At 41.1% G+C, this 16,429-nt stretch overlaps 1 protein-coding gene across 1 annotated transcript in view; it reads right to left on the bottom strand.

The window, feature by feature from the left end:
* Nucleotides 1-48: 48 nt before the first annotated feature.
* The window catches only part of TBX18 (T-box 18), a gene marked incomplete at its 5' end in the record, with an annotated part of 19,067 nt that continues 2,686 nt past the window's right edge, over nucleotides 49-16,429 (bottom strand). Inside the window, 5 exons of the mRNA XM_010081971.1 lie at nucleotides 49-876; nucleotides 3,407-3,501; nucleotides 6,293-6,357; nucleotides 7,541-7,708; nucleotides 14,346-14,517. Coding sequence (XP_010080273.1) covers nucleotides 152-876; nucleotides 3,407-3,501; nucleotides 6,293-6,357; nucleotides 7,541-7,708; nucleotides 14,346-14,517 — 1,225 coding nt within the window. The remainder of the gene's footprint in view (nucleotides 877-3,406; nucleotides 3,502-6,292; nucleotides 6,358-7,540; nucleotides 7,709-14,345; nucleotides 14,518-16,429) is intronic.

Genomic DNA, 16,429 nt, shown 5'->3' with positions numbered 1-16,429 from the left:
TCTGGCCACAAGCAAGTCAAAAATTCAGTGAAACTTCCTCTCATATTATATATACACACACACTTTACAAGCTACATCGAGTGTCCTTTCATATTCCAAAAGAAATACATTGTAGACACCAAACATACTGTACTTTTACTTAAAGGCTTCATCAAACCATATGTGCAGACACTTGAGAAGATGAGAGTGTTAAGCTTCCTAGGGTCCTAGAGTCAAAGAAATTCTGCTGCCCCCCACTGCTAAGTAAGTGCACTCCTTCCACGGGGGGCAACATCTGCCGATCTGTCATGGTTCCACTTGGCGAGGACCCCAAGAAACTTCCTTGGGAAGAAACAATTTTCTCAGGACTGGCAGCCAGTTTAGGGGATGTGGAAAAGTTATATCCATAGAGCGCACAGGGACTGTGCAGTCTAAACGTGTTGTAGGAGCCTTGGTGGGTTTGATTAGTGGTAAAGGCATTGCTGGATGGGGATGGCATGATGTACTGGAGCTGCGGAGACATCCCTGAAATCTGCATAGATAAGCCAGTCTGCGGGCAGCTGAATGCATCCCCGTCATTGCCACTCATGGACATATTCACAGTTGTGCTACTCGACACACCGACATAGGAGGGAGTCCTCGGGGGTGCAAACGTCTCACTGGTTTGGTTTGTGAGCCGGTTGTAAGTTTCAGCCAAAGAAGTGCTGTATCTGTTCAGGGTCAAGCCTGAGCGGGCACAAGCTGTGTAGTCAGCTGGAGCAAGGCTACAGAGCTGGCTAGTGTTGGGAGTGAGGTGGAAGGCTGGAGATGAGCAAGGGGAGCCTGGTAAAAGGTGAGGGTGGGTAGATGGCACTCCACTGCCAGATCCCTGGAGTAAAGTAGAGGAACCTGCATTTCCTGCAAGAGAACATGACAGTGTAAGAAGCATGTTGAGAAAGGTTCACTTCCTAGGTGACAGATCAAGACCTTTGTCTTTTATAATAACCCCTGTCATGAAACACGACGCAAATTCATTCAAAAAATGACATGTACAAACATACGCAGGAGTGTGTGTGCGTGTGTGGCACATGCGTATTTTTAAAGAAATAACCTGTCCAAGAAAGAGAACATCAGTTAAGCTTTTGCAACCATCACTCAACACTTAACGCTCCTGTCCAAAAGGTTAACTACTCTTTATATGACATGGGAAGCAAGCTGCTTGGCAGCTAAGATGTAGGGTGAGTACCACATCACAGGAAGCCTTCTTCACGATTACGAATTTTTTATCATCAATGCTGTTGCTACACCCCAGAGTGTGTTTCAAGCACTCTGACTCAACTCACTGTCAGAGCACCAGCTAAGGAACCGGCTCCTTAGCTCAAACGATAAGAGGCTCCCACATTTCAACAGCTTCACGAAAGTTCACAACTTCAGAACAAAAAACTTGAGAACAAAACTTCAGAACAACTGTGGGAAAGTGTAGGCTGAGCACTGTGCTTTGTTTCTTGAACAGGTAGGTGGAGGTTTAGGTTTGCAACAAACTGGTCACAAACTGTTCATTTACTGATATCAGAACTTTTACATGACAAACACCAGTGCTGAATGGTCCTGAAAATGCACTGCTTCCTACAGGCGAAGCCTTTTCTCAGGACTGAAAGTTTCCTAGTGGTAAGAAACACTTCCTTTCCTTAGATATTATATCTCCCCGAAAAATGAGCGTAGAAAAACCAATTTGGGCCTTTCACAGTCTCCCAGGTGGAAGGCACTTAACACGGAAGACTCTCCTGTCCGCGAATCACATTAACTACCAAACAGCTTGATGCTGCAAAGAGATGCATGCTGTCAATAAGTTAACAGGTTTTCATGATAGGTGTACTAGTAAAAAGCAAAATACACTATCAGTGAACTCTGCCTGTTGCTTCTTGCTCTGTTGACAGGCCACAACAGGCACAAAGCACCATCAGACCCTGCCACATTCCAGAAACCCTACTCTAAGGCATACTTATTTTTCTTCCAATCTATGTCAATGCCTCTGCTATCCAAACGTGGGCATTTCCAGCACTAACGACCAGGACAAATTTCTAATGAGGTCTTCCAGCAAGTCTCTAAACCACCCAGCTGGCCAAGATACAATGGACTAAAGATTTTCCAAGGATCCCAGTTCCCTTTCTGTGAACATCAACAGTAACTTTAACAAGCTCCTTAACCTGCAACAGCAGAAAAGGATGCAGGAGGTTCACAGCAGCAGTTCTCCTGCTCTCAAAGTGCTGCTACATCCAAACAGGGCAATATAGCTGGCCTGTCTCCTAGACGTTTTCACTTCAGAGTGAGCTGCCTTCCAGTCTTACACAGTCTGACAAAGTATTTCAGGTCTGATGCTGGCTTCTCATTACAGGCCTCTTTTACGAGGACAGTCCCGCCACCCACGTCCTCTGCCCAAAAACTCTGCCAACCCTCATCCAACAGATCTGTGACTTGGCACAAAAAACTTCTTTTTAATTGCACACATCAGGCACGGATGCTCAAGATTTCTCAAAGGAGTGGAATACGGAAAAGTTCACGGAAGTGATTTCTGTGCCATTCTGTATTTTCTGGGTTTGTGCTCTGAAGACGCTCAACGGCTTTGGAATACATCAGCAAGAAGGCAGGAAGGATGTTTGTAAATTCGGTAGCAGGAAATGTGAACAATCAAGAGCAATATGTGTGATTTAGCTGGGAGGTTTTCTATATGCATTGGTGTACCCTGGAAACAAAGTAATGTGCGAAAGAGTAGAGAAGCTTCCCTCCCTGTCCAAACAGGCCATTTAAACGCCCCTTTCTCCCCCACAGCACCACCTCTAGGATGGAGAAAGTGGGAGCTAAGAGGCTATGGACTGGGCAGCAGGAAAAAACAAAATGTAGAGGAGGTCCATTTTTTTCAAGCTCTGGGATGAAGATAAAGTTTGTTGGGACTTTTACTGAACAATTTTTAGGTCTTTAAGAACCAAGGAGGCTTTCCAAGGAGGAAACCCAATTAAGTTTGCCACTATCTATTCATTGCTGAGAGGACATCTCTTCTCCCATTCCTTTTTCTTCTCTTAAACACACAAGTAATTCCTATATTGGACTCTGGATGTGTACAGTGGAAGTCATCTATAAATGAACTCTGCCTTGTGTATCTAGTCAGAGCATAACATTAAGGAAGAGGCTATTTCATCCTTAAATAACTGTCATCTTCCACATGTGATCTGATTTACCTTTACGACCTTACATATTTACTGCCACAGTGGTGAAGCCAGCATTAGTTTTCCAACTGAGAATAGCTCAGATGGGAGGTGATGGCCTGCACTGAGGTTGGCTGGATGCCTTTTCTCTGCAAGTGACACACCCATCTAGGTTTTTGTAAAGGATGGGCAAAGCTTTATCTTCATGCATATTTGTTTCAAAAGAACATGAAGAAGGCAGTTACCTTGTTTGGGTATCCCAGGTATATCTTCGAATGTAAGTGTCCTCAGTGAAGGTCTCCAGAAGGCGTAAGACTCCACCAGAGCTTCCAGTCCCATTCTATTTAGAACAAAAACATCACAGTGTCATGAAGGAAAGCTGTATTTTACCTCACAAACACATAAAAATTAATAACATTTCAGGATTATTTTAGGTTTCATTATGAATAATGTACCTCAAAGGTTTCATTTTGCTGGTTTTTTTTTTGTTTTTTTTTTTTGGCTGCTGGACCTCAAAGGCTTGTTAAGTGTCAGCATCAGGCACACACCAAACACAAGCGCTTGCCTTTGAGCAGCAGTACCCTGTAAACTCAAATTATGCAAACAGCCCAATCTGAAGCTACCAACGTGTTCTTCTGATAACTGCTGCTTCCCCACTGCATTTCCAGCAGGATCCCAAATGTATTTCAGGAAACAGTTATAAAGTATTTATTAGCTGAACCTGGACTAAAAAGATAGCCTTCATTTTCTGCAGCAATGGTGAATTTTCAATTCTAGTTAAAGTGGAGATAAAAGCCACCTCCTGGAGGAGTGTAGCCAAGGCGATAATTTATACAAGATGCCTTTGAACAATTTCCACATTTTATCACCACCCTAATTTACGCTATCAAATGGCCAAGTTTATTTAACAAAACAGTTGTGTTTTTCCTGAAGTATTTAAAGGGACAAATTCTGGTCCTTTCCTGAGTAAAAGTTTTTATAGGGTCAAACTTAAGGCCTAACTGAAGAATGAAACTATTCTCAGCACATAAATTCTGTTGCACTTTGCGAATGCACAGGGAATGCTTTTAAAAGGTGAAGCTACTGATTTCTGTAAAACAGCCTGTGGGACTGAACGGGAATTACCTGAAAGGGAATATTTTTAATTAAACAGAATTATTGCATGCAGTAGTGCAGAATAAGATAGCTGCAATAATTAAAGCAACATTGAAAAGTTGGATATGGTGGTACCATAGTATTTTTTTTTACACTTCTGTTGGAGATGAAAATGCCTAGGTGATAAGTATACCAGCTAGAAAAACAAAGATAACCGAATCTTAACAGTTAATTTCAATGTTCAGCAACAGAGCAAAATAGTAACCAACTGTGTAGACCAGTAATTTAAATCAAAAAAGGAAATTTTTCTCAACAATTAAAAATCTGAGCTGCATTCCCAAACACATTTATTCAGTACCATAGAGCCTATCAAAGAAAACAGCAACACTGACTTCAGTAAACCAATGTCCATTTGCAATGGACAAGTTTGCACAGTACTTCTGTAACAACTGTAAAGCATTCAGACCTCACCTAAAGCCAGCTCCGAAACTTTTATACAGAGGCTGGCCCTTCCTACAGGACTGGCCTCCTAATCCATTTCCATAAACTATACCTGTCCTTCAATTAAAATATCCTGCTTTGTTTTCTAATGTCCAAACCATATTTATTCCTAGCAGCCAAACAAAAAAAAACCTCTCTGGATGTCCCCAGTCCTACACCTGGGTTTGCATGGCTGCAGATGCAGAACCCTTACTGAGCCTACATTGTCCTCGGGTGATACCAGGGCTGTCCTGTCACCTTCAAAACGGGTTTCTGAACAACTTTCCTCTCCGTTTTCAAGAGCATCTTCTTTTGTTTCATAGAACATTATGGAAGAAATTCTAACTCCACTTAAACTCAGAAATTTCAGAGAAGTCAGGGTTTCACACAAAATGTTAGAGAGCAACAAATGCAGATCGCAAATGGCAAAGATACTTCCAGTGGGTTCCTGTAAATCTGTGCAACTACCCCACCTCTTCTGTATCTGTTCACCTTCCAAAAACTACTCTGGTTTGCTGTCCAGTCTCAGCATTTATGTAACTCAGGTGCAAGCACATAACAGGCTTTAAAGTTGCAGCCTCTGCTAGAAGAGAAGCTCAACAGAGCAGCTACCAGAAGATACTCTCTGAGCATTCCTACCAGCACAGATTCTGCTCCCTTCTCTGCAAGGCTAGGTCATAAATATAGCGGCTGTAGACCCCAAACGCAATGTGCTCACTGGAACAGACGTATAATATGCACCACAATTAAATGCTGCTTTTTTTAGCTGAAATAGTTTAACAGACAATTCATAACAGGCTTGAGTATTTTGCAGTAAAGTCTTTGGATAAAATACCTCCTGGGTACTGGCAGCAGGGACTAGCCCCACGTCTCCACTTTGCACTACTCAGATTCCCCATTGCTATTTTGAAAGATTCATGGATCAAGAGAGAACAAGCAATTAATCAGTCCAACTGCAACAGACAAGGTGGAAACCAGGCTCATTTCAAGGTTATCTATAGCCTAGTAGGAAAGGCATTCACCTAGGAAGTGGATTTAAAACTCCTTCAGCTAAAGAGACACTTGAACACAGGTCTCCTACCCCCTAGGCAAGTGTACTAAACATAGGTTACTGCACGAGGCAACTTACGTTTCTCCTCCTTTAAGAGAAAACAACAAGCCATTCATCCATACTAAATGCTACTCACATGCAAGAGAACCTAGGCTTACAGTTTTACACTGCTATCTGCAATTTGTGTCTCCAGCCAGGAGAAAGAGGAGACTTCAGGAGCAGCCTGAAATCACAGACCTGAGTATGCATTAATTCCATCTGCAGCCTTCACGGTATGCCACCGCTTCCACAGAAAGGAAACTCAAGTACATGAGTCAAGCTGAGTGCCAACCCGGTCTTGACCTAGATGGTCAGAGGAGTCTGCACAGGAGCCCACCACAGAGAACATTACTGGGAAACCAAAGTGCTCCCTTAAGGAGTCCTCAGACTAAATTGTCTGTAAATAGAGGTATTCCCCTCGCCCGCCTCCAGCGGTAACAAGCCCTCCTCTTTCCCCAACACCTACCTGTTACGTCCCGAATCTCTAAACCCTTTGGCAAATGGATTTCTATCAATCTTCAGACGAGTTATCTGTGAATATGATTAGAGAAATTATTACCTGCAAATTCAGCTAAGTAACACACAAAACTAATCTCCTGGCAGAATTAAGACAATAGTGGAGTAGAAACATCTTCACATTTGCATGCTTTGAGATGGTTGTCCCGAACCACAGCAAAATAAGGGCCAGCCTTCTGATCATCCTTTCTTCAAATCCCCAGAGAAGCTAACAGGTATTTAATGCTACCAAACGGCAGGCTGGAATTCTTGAGAAAAATCTTCTGGTAAATGTCATTCTTCACCTAACAGAGTACACTGCCTAACTGCAATAAAATTTAAATTAAATTTTATTTTTATAAGGGTCAAGAAGGAAATGTGAAAAGATAGATTATCTCTAGGCTATTATCCTCCATAAAAACGAGCAGAACGCCTCCAAAATACTTGTAATTTATTTAAATAAATGGGACAGGCACCAAATACTTATATTTCAGTATTTACATGGCTCTCCTAACTCTTCTCATAAAGATAGCAAGGCATATATAATTCCCAAAAATATAGCTGCAACAACTTGCATGGAGTTAATAAAATGTCACAACACTAACTATGGTGCCACTATGTATGTTAACATTTAAACAAGTGGTAATAAGAGACAAACACTCGAGTCATGCAACCTGCAGTTTACTTTTGACTTTGAAACTGTGTGGACCCAGATAAATTGCAGTTAATAATATACACTGAATGCAGTTAATTAAAACAACTACAACTTTCTTCAGACCTCAGCTTCTCTGTTAAGGTCCTAGGAGTTTTGAAATCAGTGGAGTCAGGAAAAAAAGTGCTTTAAAAATTCTATCCAGACATGTACCTACACTTAAAGGTACAAAAATGCCTTTAAAAATTAGACTGCTCTCTGCCTTGTACTTCAATGCTGTATTTACAATTAAGACACCACTTGAACTATGCTAATTAGACTGTGTGATCTCCATAAGAATTACTTTTTACACACAGCATCTAGCCCACATAGCCTGAAGTCTCAGCTATAGCCTCCAGGCGCTGCTGCAATACTGTCAGTGAAAGCTACTTGTAATACAAAAAGGGGTTGGTTTAGACAGTGCTTTTTAATAAGGGGCATAATAAAAGTATCCTCTTGCCTTCTGTCTCTTACTTCCCTGGTTCCTGTGAAAAGCCTGTAAAGTGCTAAGCAGAAAGCCCAAGTTACCTGTTGATTTTGGTACGCTGTGACAGTAGTGAAAACGGTCTCTGGAAAGGAGAAGGCTTTCACCCCTTCTCCTGAAGGGATAGGCTTGACAGGGGACAGATCATCTCCACAGTCTTTTCGGATGACGTGGACACGAGGCTGATATTTATGCATCGAGTGAAGGATAATCTATGCAGTCATGAAAGGAGAAAGATAACATTTATTAGAAAGGACACCCTGCTGTTTCAGGACTAATAGCTTTTTGGAACAGATTATGGTATGTGTTTACCATGCCACTTACTGGAAATCAAATATTTTCTTTAACCTCTGAAGGTTCTTATTACAGTAGTCTAATCCCTGGGCATTTATGTTATTGCCAACCCTAAGCATTTAAAAATTACGACTCAGGAGCTCCAAATTGAGAGACAGGCTAAATTGAGACTGGCTCAGAACCAACTCTCCCCCCCCCCAAAAAAAAAAAAAAAAAAAAAAAAACAAAAAAAAAACCAAAAAAAAAAAAAAAAACAACAACAACAACAAAAAAAACAAAACCCTCAGGAACGAAATCCTGGTCCCATGGGAATTAGGAAAGTTTTGACACTTTTTTCCACTGGAGCCTGGATTTGATCTAACAAGATTAACAGCAGCAGCATTTGCCTTTTGTTTTTGGAACCTTCAGGATATGCTTGGAGCAATTTTTTCCTGACATTCCGAAGGCTGGAAGCATATCTTATTTTGAACGCAAGCTGAGGCTCTCATCCTCTGAAGGAGCAGAAACCAATGTAACTTGATGATCTTTAAGGTCCTTTCCAACCCTAACTATTCTATGATTCTATGATACCAAAATCCAGAACCCTAAAGTGTTAATAACCCAAGATGTATAATACATATAAATAACATCAATGTACAAACCCCCCCCAGCATACAAAAGCTCATTTAAGAACAAAGGATAAACAAGAAGTATATGAACTTACAATGCATAAATTTAAATACAAAAATACCTCTTGGTATTGCTCCCAAAGCTTAGAGGAGATTTAAAATACAGGATTTTCCCTCTATTTCACTCCGCTTCAGCTAACCACTACTAAAATAGAAGACTTCAAGAAAAAAAAAATAATTGGAAGCTCAACTATTATTGTTGGAAGGCCTAAGAAATTAGTAACTCGATAAATAAATAGTCTTACGGCTATTAGCTTGTGGAACCCCTAATCAACATTCATCAAGGGAAGCTTTTTAATTTCCTGCTCCTTGAGTAGCCTCACAATGTGCATGTGCTCAGGCTCTCAGAGCCCCTACGCCAGACAGCATGGAAGTTCATTCATCCAAATGACACAGAGGACATTACATTCATTTGGATAAAGTCGAGTTTGGCTAGTTTAACACACTCGGTCCTGGCCAGACGACACAACCCCCTTTTGGATAAGCCAAGTTTCTGGATAATCAGGGGTTTTATTAGCCTGTAAGTAAGTTTTTGACAATGACATCACAGGCTCCAATTAATTTGCTCAGGGAGTGCCCTACATATGTTCTCGTATGAAGCCTTTACCTGGTTTCTGAAATCTTGTACAGCACATGATTTTTATCGTGCAAATGTGTATTCTCTTTTACAACACTCCTTTCAGTTCTCCGCTGGCAAAGATCTACAAAATGAAAATGTAGAGAGGACACCACATTCCTGACCCTGTTTTCCTGTGAACACCCAGTGATACCAAGGGAGGTACTGGTGCAACAGAAAATAAAATTATCAAGAAAAACTCTATTCCGCTGTTCAAACTCATCCCCTGCCATTTTCCTGTGTGCCACTGAGCGTGCCATGTTCTGCTCCACCCTGATTCCTTCACCCCATCAGCTCTGCAGTGCAATCGACCGCTTGCCTACACGGCGGAGCTGGCTGTACACGATAATAACTCAGGCAGCCATGAACAGCTCTGCTCATGTATCAGAACGAGCAGTCACCACAGCACAGAGATGACCACCTCCCACTCCTTATCTAGGTGTCCATTACAGCTAAACCGATCCTTGTCATCTCTTGAGAGCAACCTGGTTTGGCTCTGGGCGATACTGGAATTTCCTGCACCGACACACCGTCAGATGATTAGCAAATCCATAGCAAGATTTTTTTTTTTTCTTGATTTTGTACTGTCCCCGGTACAATGGGATCTTTGTTAACAATGCAGACTCTGAATTCTAAATAAATAACTGCAGAGCCCTGGTGAATTAAAGCGCAACACTATGTAAATAGGACATAAAAGGAGAGGGAGATGCAATACGCATTCCAAAAACCCTTTAGCTCTATTATTCTAACTATCTATTATTATCTATTTAGCTCTATTATTCTAACTGTGAAGAAAAAGCTAAGGAAAAGGAGATTCCAGCTTTTCATTTTGCATTACTTGCACATTTAACAGCACAAATGGGATCTAACTGTTTATCTGCAGAAGCAGCAACTTTCGCTTCGTACCCTTAAAAGCCAACAATAAAAGCCCCAACCAGAACAAACCCATCAAACACCTAACACGAACCAGCATTACTTTTAATTCACAGTTGAAGAGCTTGCCTCTCTCTACAAATCCCTCACAGGGCACGATCAAAACACTTGGTGAGGGAATAAACCTCACCTGCTGAATGTAAAATTACACTTTGACCACTGCAGCTGTCAAGACATCGTTACTGGATGGAAGATATTGCAGGTAGGCAGCAGGGCAAAGCAACAGCCTGGCAGAGCGAAGGCGGCCAAGGCACCTGCAGGCACACAAAGCTGGCATTACCTTCAGGATTACCTTCTCAACAGGGTTTTTGAGAGGTGCTGCTGTGATGAGGCGTCAGTGGGGACCCTGAGCTTGGGTACCAATACGGACCACACATCACAGCCAGCACAAGCAAGAGCCCGATTGTTTTTCATGGTGGAGATGCCAATCCTCTGGTAGCTCAGCGGTAGACAGGTTACCCAGCCACCTCCCCACCAATGGCGTGCTCCTCGCCTTGATGCTGTTTTCACCAAAAATCCTCCTTTATCCTCCCTGCAAAGCCCAAGCTTTCTGCAGTCAGGGATGTGTGTGAAGCTGAGGAGGATGGATTCCCGCTTTACAAAGACAAAAACTGCAAGTGTAAATGCTGATGTTTCCCAGCTTTTCATTGTGACAAGAACATATGACTATGCATTGACTCTAAGCAGAGCTCACTACTTGGAGCCAAGCCTGGGCAGAGCAACAGTCTGCCTCTGCTTCCAGCCTCACCCCTCTTCTAAATGGGGGGAAAAGAAAAAAAAAAAAAACCACCAAGAAACAATTAACACACTAACAACCTCATTTTCACTAAAAGTTAAAAGATGTTCCTCTGCATCAAAAAATACACAGTTGAAAAGCATGGAAAATAGCATCAAAAATATTGACTTTTCCCCTCTACTGAAATTCAGATTAAAAACTGCATCAAAATAGAAAAATTAGCCAGCTCTAACCAGCCAGAGGCAGAAACTGCTTTTACAATGCAGCACTTACTGCAGAGATGAGAGATGGATGAGAGACATTAACAAAGAGTGCCCAGACCACACACTTCTCAGTGTCAACTGCAAAATGTAGGTTCACTGTTCCTTACCATCACAACGCAGAGGAAAGATGCAAATGCCACAGTACGTGTCTTAATGATGCCATCGGCCCTTAACACCTCTATAAACCCATAACCTTTCTGAAGTAGGGAATTCACCTTGGGACTCCTTTTTGAGATCAAAAATACACAAGGAAAACACATCCTGACGAATTTTGCGTGATCTCCTCAGCCTGCAAGTTGAACCTATGTATCAGAGAGCGTCCTACATGCAGACGTACTTCAACATCTCTCCACAGAACGCTATAAAATTACGTCGTCACAAAATCCCACTCTAAACAGCGACAAAAATATCAGCAGGCAGCAAGGAGCCTGGAAAGCATTTGAGCAGCGAAGCAAGATGTCTTAGAGATGGCTGATCTCCTTTCACAAGAAGCTAATCCCAGGCCAAGGCAACGCCAGGGGAGCCGGATGCCATGAGCACTACCCCAATACAAACCCTGCACAGGAACACCACCTTAGCGTCTGTCTGCCAATACTGTCGCCATTCCCGTGGATGTGGGTCGCTTCTCTCACTGATTCTGAGCTAATACTCTGGAAGAGGTGAAAGGGCTCTGGGTTGATCTCGTGGAAGCTCAACACCTGCAAGATCAAAACCTAGCCCTAGGATTTTAACTAAAAAAAACTCTGCAAAGGCTGACACCTCTGAGAAGCACGGGAAGAAAGAAGGAACAATTTCACCGAGGATTAAAGCCCCAGAACCAGACAGCGTGGAAAGCACACCCAAAGAACAACAGGTAAAGCCCAACGCTGTTCGAACTACTGGGTAGCAGAGTGTAGAGACCCCACTGAGGTTCCTCCGAGCCACTCTGCCTAAGCAGGAGGGGAAAAAAAAACCAACTTTCAAATAATCTAAAATATACCCCATCTCACATACCCGAGTGGGAGAGTCAGAACACTTGATATAAAAATAAATATTTGAGGGACAGTACAGACTTGACCCCTAGCTCTTCTAATCCCCCATCCCTCCCCTGGTACCCTCTGGAGAAGAATGGTTTCTTCCTGCCTATGAGAAACAATTGGTTTTTATATTCATCACAAAATATGATTATTCGTTTTCCATTATTGCTGGAGGCATTCAGAGGCTACATAGCTTTTTCAATACAGCATTCCACACTACCATAGCTTTAAAAGAAAAAATGTACCCACTGGAAGAGACACTTTTCTGCTTTCTGCTTTTGCCTTTTCTGGTAATTATGAATGACATGTTTGCAATTTCCCAGATTTGAGAAATATGAAATCATTTTACAGTCATCTTTCTTTTGTCCTTTTATTTTAATACTTACATTTCCCTTTTGGAGAGGAGGGGTGCTGCCGTAGCTCTGAATCAGTTCAATGTGTCTCAAATCACTGTACTAGGGCTTTGCTTCACTAGTTTCCAAATCGAAACACTTAAGTAAAGACCAGAAAATTTATATCCTCCCCCCCCTCCATTACGAATAAGGGAGTGTTGTGTACACTATACAGGATTCAGTTCAGAATAAAAACAAAGCTAAGATCTGGGATGGAAAAATACAGCAATACAATTCACGTCATAGCTGAGATTTTATCGCAGGGCAGTTTGTGACTGCAAGTGCATGGGCACACCACGGTACCCACGTATCGCCTCTCTGCAACGAGTCAGTAGAAAAGCCAGCCGGCCGGCTCTCCGTTGGAAAAGTGACGTTTTACCCATTCGCATCCGCTTCACTTCTTAAAGACCTTACCATAGACTCAGGACTCAGAGAAAGCAACTCCCACACAAGAAGAGTCACAAATACACAAACGCTGGGGAAACTAAGGGAACCACCTGCGCTAGCCTGAGCTCAAACACACGCTGCCAAATGAGACCCCGTAACTGTAATTCTGAAAATAAGCAATGCAAAATGGGTTTTTTTATAATCCTAAACAAAAGCACTGCTAACTCAAGAGAATCAATACACCCACGTTCTTTTTAAGGAAGAGTGAGATAAAATTATGAACAGTATTTTACAGGAGGGAGGCTTTTTATCCTTGTTATCACATTCACTAGCTCCATCCAGCCAGTCTCCTGTATTCCTGCCTCTGTAACATAAAAGCTGTATCTCCTGCACAATTTCACCAGAGTCTCATGTTAATCTCCTTTGCAAACACAAATGGGAAAAAAAATCTCATACATCAACCTGGGCTATGTATTGACAAAATACCTGGCTTCATGTCACAGAGTTACAACTACACCGAAAGATTCACGTAGTATCTTTGTACTCTGTGCCAGGTATGTTTTCTTTCACTCCTTTCCATGAAGGAGAAAGCAACCTGGTTAATAAATCAGGCTACACTAAGGACAGTGGAATCCACATCCTGCCTCAAAACCTGCCTCCAACATCTTAAAACTCTTCTGCTTGCAACTCGATGCTCCTTCTGCAGTGAAGCCAACATTTGCCATTGATTACAGGATTTTGCAAAATTAAAGACTTCACCCTGACTAAAAACAATTCTCATTTTTTAATTATTTCCTAAGGTGTCAAGTAAAACTACTTTAGGGATTGCTGGAAAGATACTGGCTTACATCTGTCATGTTTCAACAGTTTTGAAGAGAAAAGGAAATACTAACATAACACATTTTGTCACATTAGATAATGTCATAACTAAACAATTTAGAACTTGCAAACAGAACACTCATACTGCATACGTCTTCGCCAGTTTTTTCAGAAGTAATGAGCCTCAGCTGTGAAAGGGTCTTGCTTCATAAGGTATGTAATAAATCATTATCGGAGCGAACCCAGCTCCCATGTTGTTCGCTTTTGACTGCAATTATTAACACCTCATGGGATTTCACACAAATGTTCAGGTTAAGAAAATAGTCAAGTGTATTTTTATTCACATGAAGTTATTACACACTATTAATGTTTCTTCTAGCCACTTGTGAATTTTAGCGCCCTTTTTGATCGGAGCAGAAGCTGCGAGTAACACACTCTGTGGGAAAACATGAGAGCAATTCTGCCCCTTCATATTAGGCAATTTAGCCTTGTAAAGCCTTACTTTGCAGAAGGAGTTCTGGTTTTGAGGGGGGAGTAAAACAGCAGGCTCTAATAAGCAGTTAATTATGGGAGTAGAAAGTTAAGCAGATTTTAGATCTGGATGGTAAAGCTCCAAAACAGCTTTGAAAAGTCAAGCCTATTTCTGGCACCCTGAAGCTGTACGTCAGTCCTTCGGGGCTGAGCAATGTGCCTACACATAACACTGCAGAAGAGCAAGTACTCACATGCCCTTGATCATCCAGCTCATTATTGGTAAGCTTCAGTTTGTCGAAGCTGATCACTTGTCTCATCCATGTCTCCCCGGAGGCGGGTGAATCCGGGTGAATATAAACACGAGGCGGTACCGGGGAGTCAGCATTACCAGCCACCATCCACTTGGAGCTGTGATAAACATACCTATAAAAAGAAAACAAATACCTATAACCACAAAACCCAAAATAATTTGTCAGACCCATTCAGTATTAATAAATTCGGGCCCATATATACAGCAAGAACCCACCAATCAAGAAAACATGAAAGGACAATTAAAAAAAAGGTTGCTTTTTTTTGTTTCAAAACATACTTCTGGTATCTGCAAAAGTAAAGTTAAAAACCACGCTCTGATCTGACCTTAGTCTTCTTAAAATCAGTAACAGGCTTAAGGCTAGGCTCCATGCTGAGCTTTAAGCCAGTTGTCAGCTCATTGATACAGCTCTGCTCTGAACAGGCACCAGAAAAGAGGGAAGAATCTAGTCCTTCATTTATCAAATCAAGTAGTAATTCCATATTTGGGAGATTTAACATGTTGAGTGTAATATAAGAGTCTATAAATACAGCTATTGAAGGGAAAGAACATTATGATTGGGAAAAATAATGAAACTATGTCAAACTATGCTCTTGCTATTTCTGCAAGCCCATATTAATTTTCTTGAATAGTTTTGCAGAAAGGCTTACAAATGAAAAAACACAGCCCATATTTCATTTGATCGGTCGACGCTGACAAAGTCATTTTCTAATAAAAATAGTGCCTGCTTTGGTAGAAAATTTATTTTGAAGGCAGGCACTTCACAGGGCAATTTAAAAAGTGCTAATTAAAAACTTTGAGGTATTTTTTTCAAGTACAGTAAAATTCCAGTAATTCAGCTATATTTTTTAATAGAAACAAGAAGGGCTTTATCAAATCATTTGTTTGTACAATTCAGTTCCTTATTAGAAAAAGACAAACAACATAACTGGAAATTAAAACAAAATGATCCAATACATGCATCGCTCCGTACAATTCATATCGAGTTGTAAAACTAAGATCTAGAATGGTTGTGAAAATCTCTCCTGGAGAAAATTCTCAACCGCAGATCACACAGTCAACTGTTGTAACCTTTTTCATTTATTTTATATTTGTTGGTTCACACTAAGTAACATGCTTTCCTGACAAAAGTAAATAAAGTCATAAAAACACATAAAATATTTTGAGTGACAGCTTCCACTTCCAAATATTTACAAGGTCAAATTTTGCTAGAAATCTAGACCTAGATGTCATTTTCTTCACTTCCATTTAGTTTTGCCATCTGCTATGACAGCTAAAGACTAGGCTCCATATGTGACTGCGGTTGCACCTTTCACATCTAAAGATCTGCAAGACTGTAAAGCCACATGAACAACCAAAGTTAAAATAACTGTCAGCAATTAAAAGAAATAAAATAGATTGCACAGCAAAGACTGAACAGAGGAATAAAGCAAAACATGTAAAACATTAATATTTAGCAGGAAGGTAAAAGTTGTGGTACTAATACATGATTATGGAAATTTAGGTTTGCCAATTAAGAAAATATTTTTGTCAAATTACTTCAGTTATCTGGCCACCATGTATCACACTGTGCAGACAGTGCAGCTCAGTATGACTGTATTCACTTAAAATGAAAGGAGGCTTTAACAACTCATATGCAATATACCTGGCTTTAATTTTTAATATTAATATTTTTATTCAGTTTGGAATAACTACCTCGCTTTTGCTATGAATTAAGGAATTGCTCAGACCTTCCAGGACTGATATGCTTAGATTGCTAATTAAATTCACACACACAACACAAAGCAAGCAAAAGGCTTTCATTTCATTTTTTTCTCTATGGTACAGTCAGAAAAGCCTCCCCTAACTGTATGTACTGGGCATTCTCAGCACTGCTATCTGCACCTTGTTGAACAACACAAAATCTTAAATGTTGCTAGGAAACGTCTTATATACTGCATGAGAAAAGGACAAAATTGCAGTCAACGAGGTAAAGACACACAAAAAACACAGGGCAGAGTTTGCTTAGGAAAGGAGGCAGCATTC

This window comes from Pterocles gutturalis, unplaced genomic scaffold (assembly GCF_000699245.1).
Source record: "Pterocles gutturalis isolate BGI_N339 unplaced genomic scaffold, ASM69924v1 scaffold7249, whole genome shotgun sequence".
Taxonomy (NCBI): domain Eukaryota; kingdom Metazoa; phylum Chordata; class Aves; order Pterocliformes; family Pteroclidae; genus Pterocles; species Pterocles gutturalis.
The sequence above is the reverse complement of the archived record's forward strand: the minus strand, read 5'-3'. Positions and strand labels throughout refer to the sequence as shown.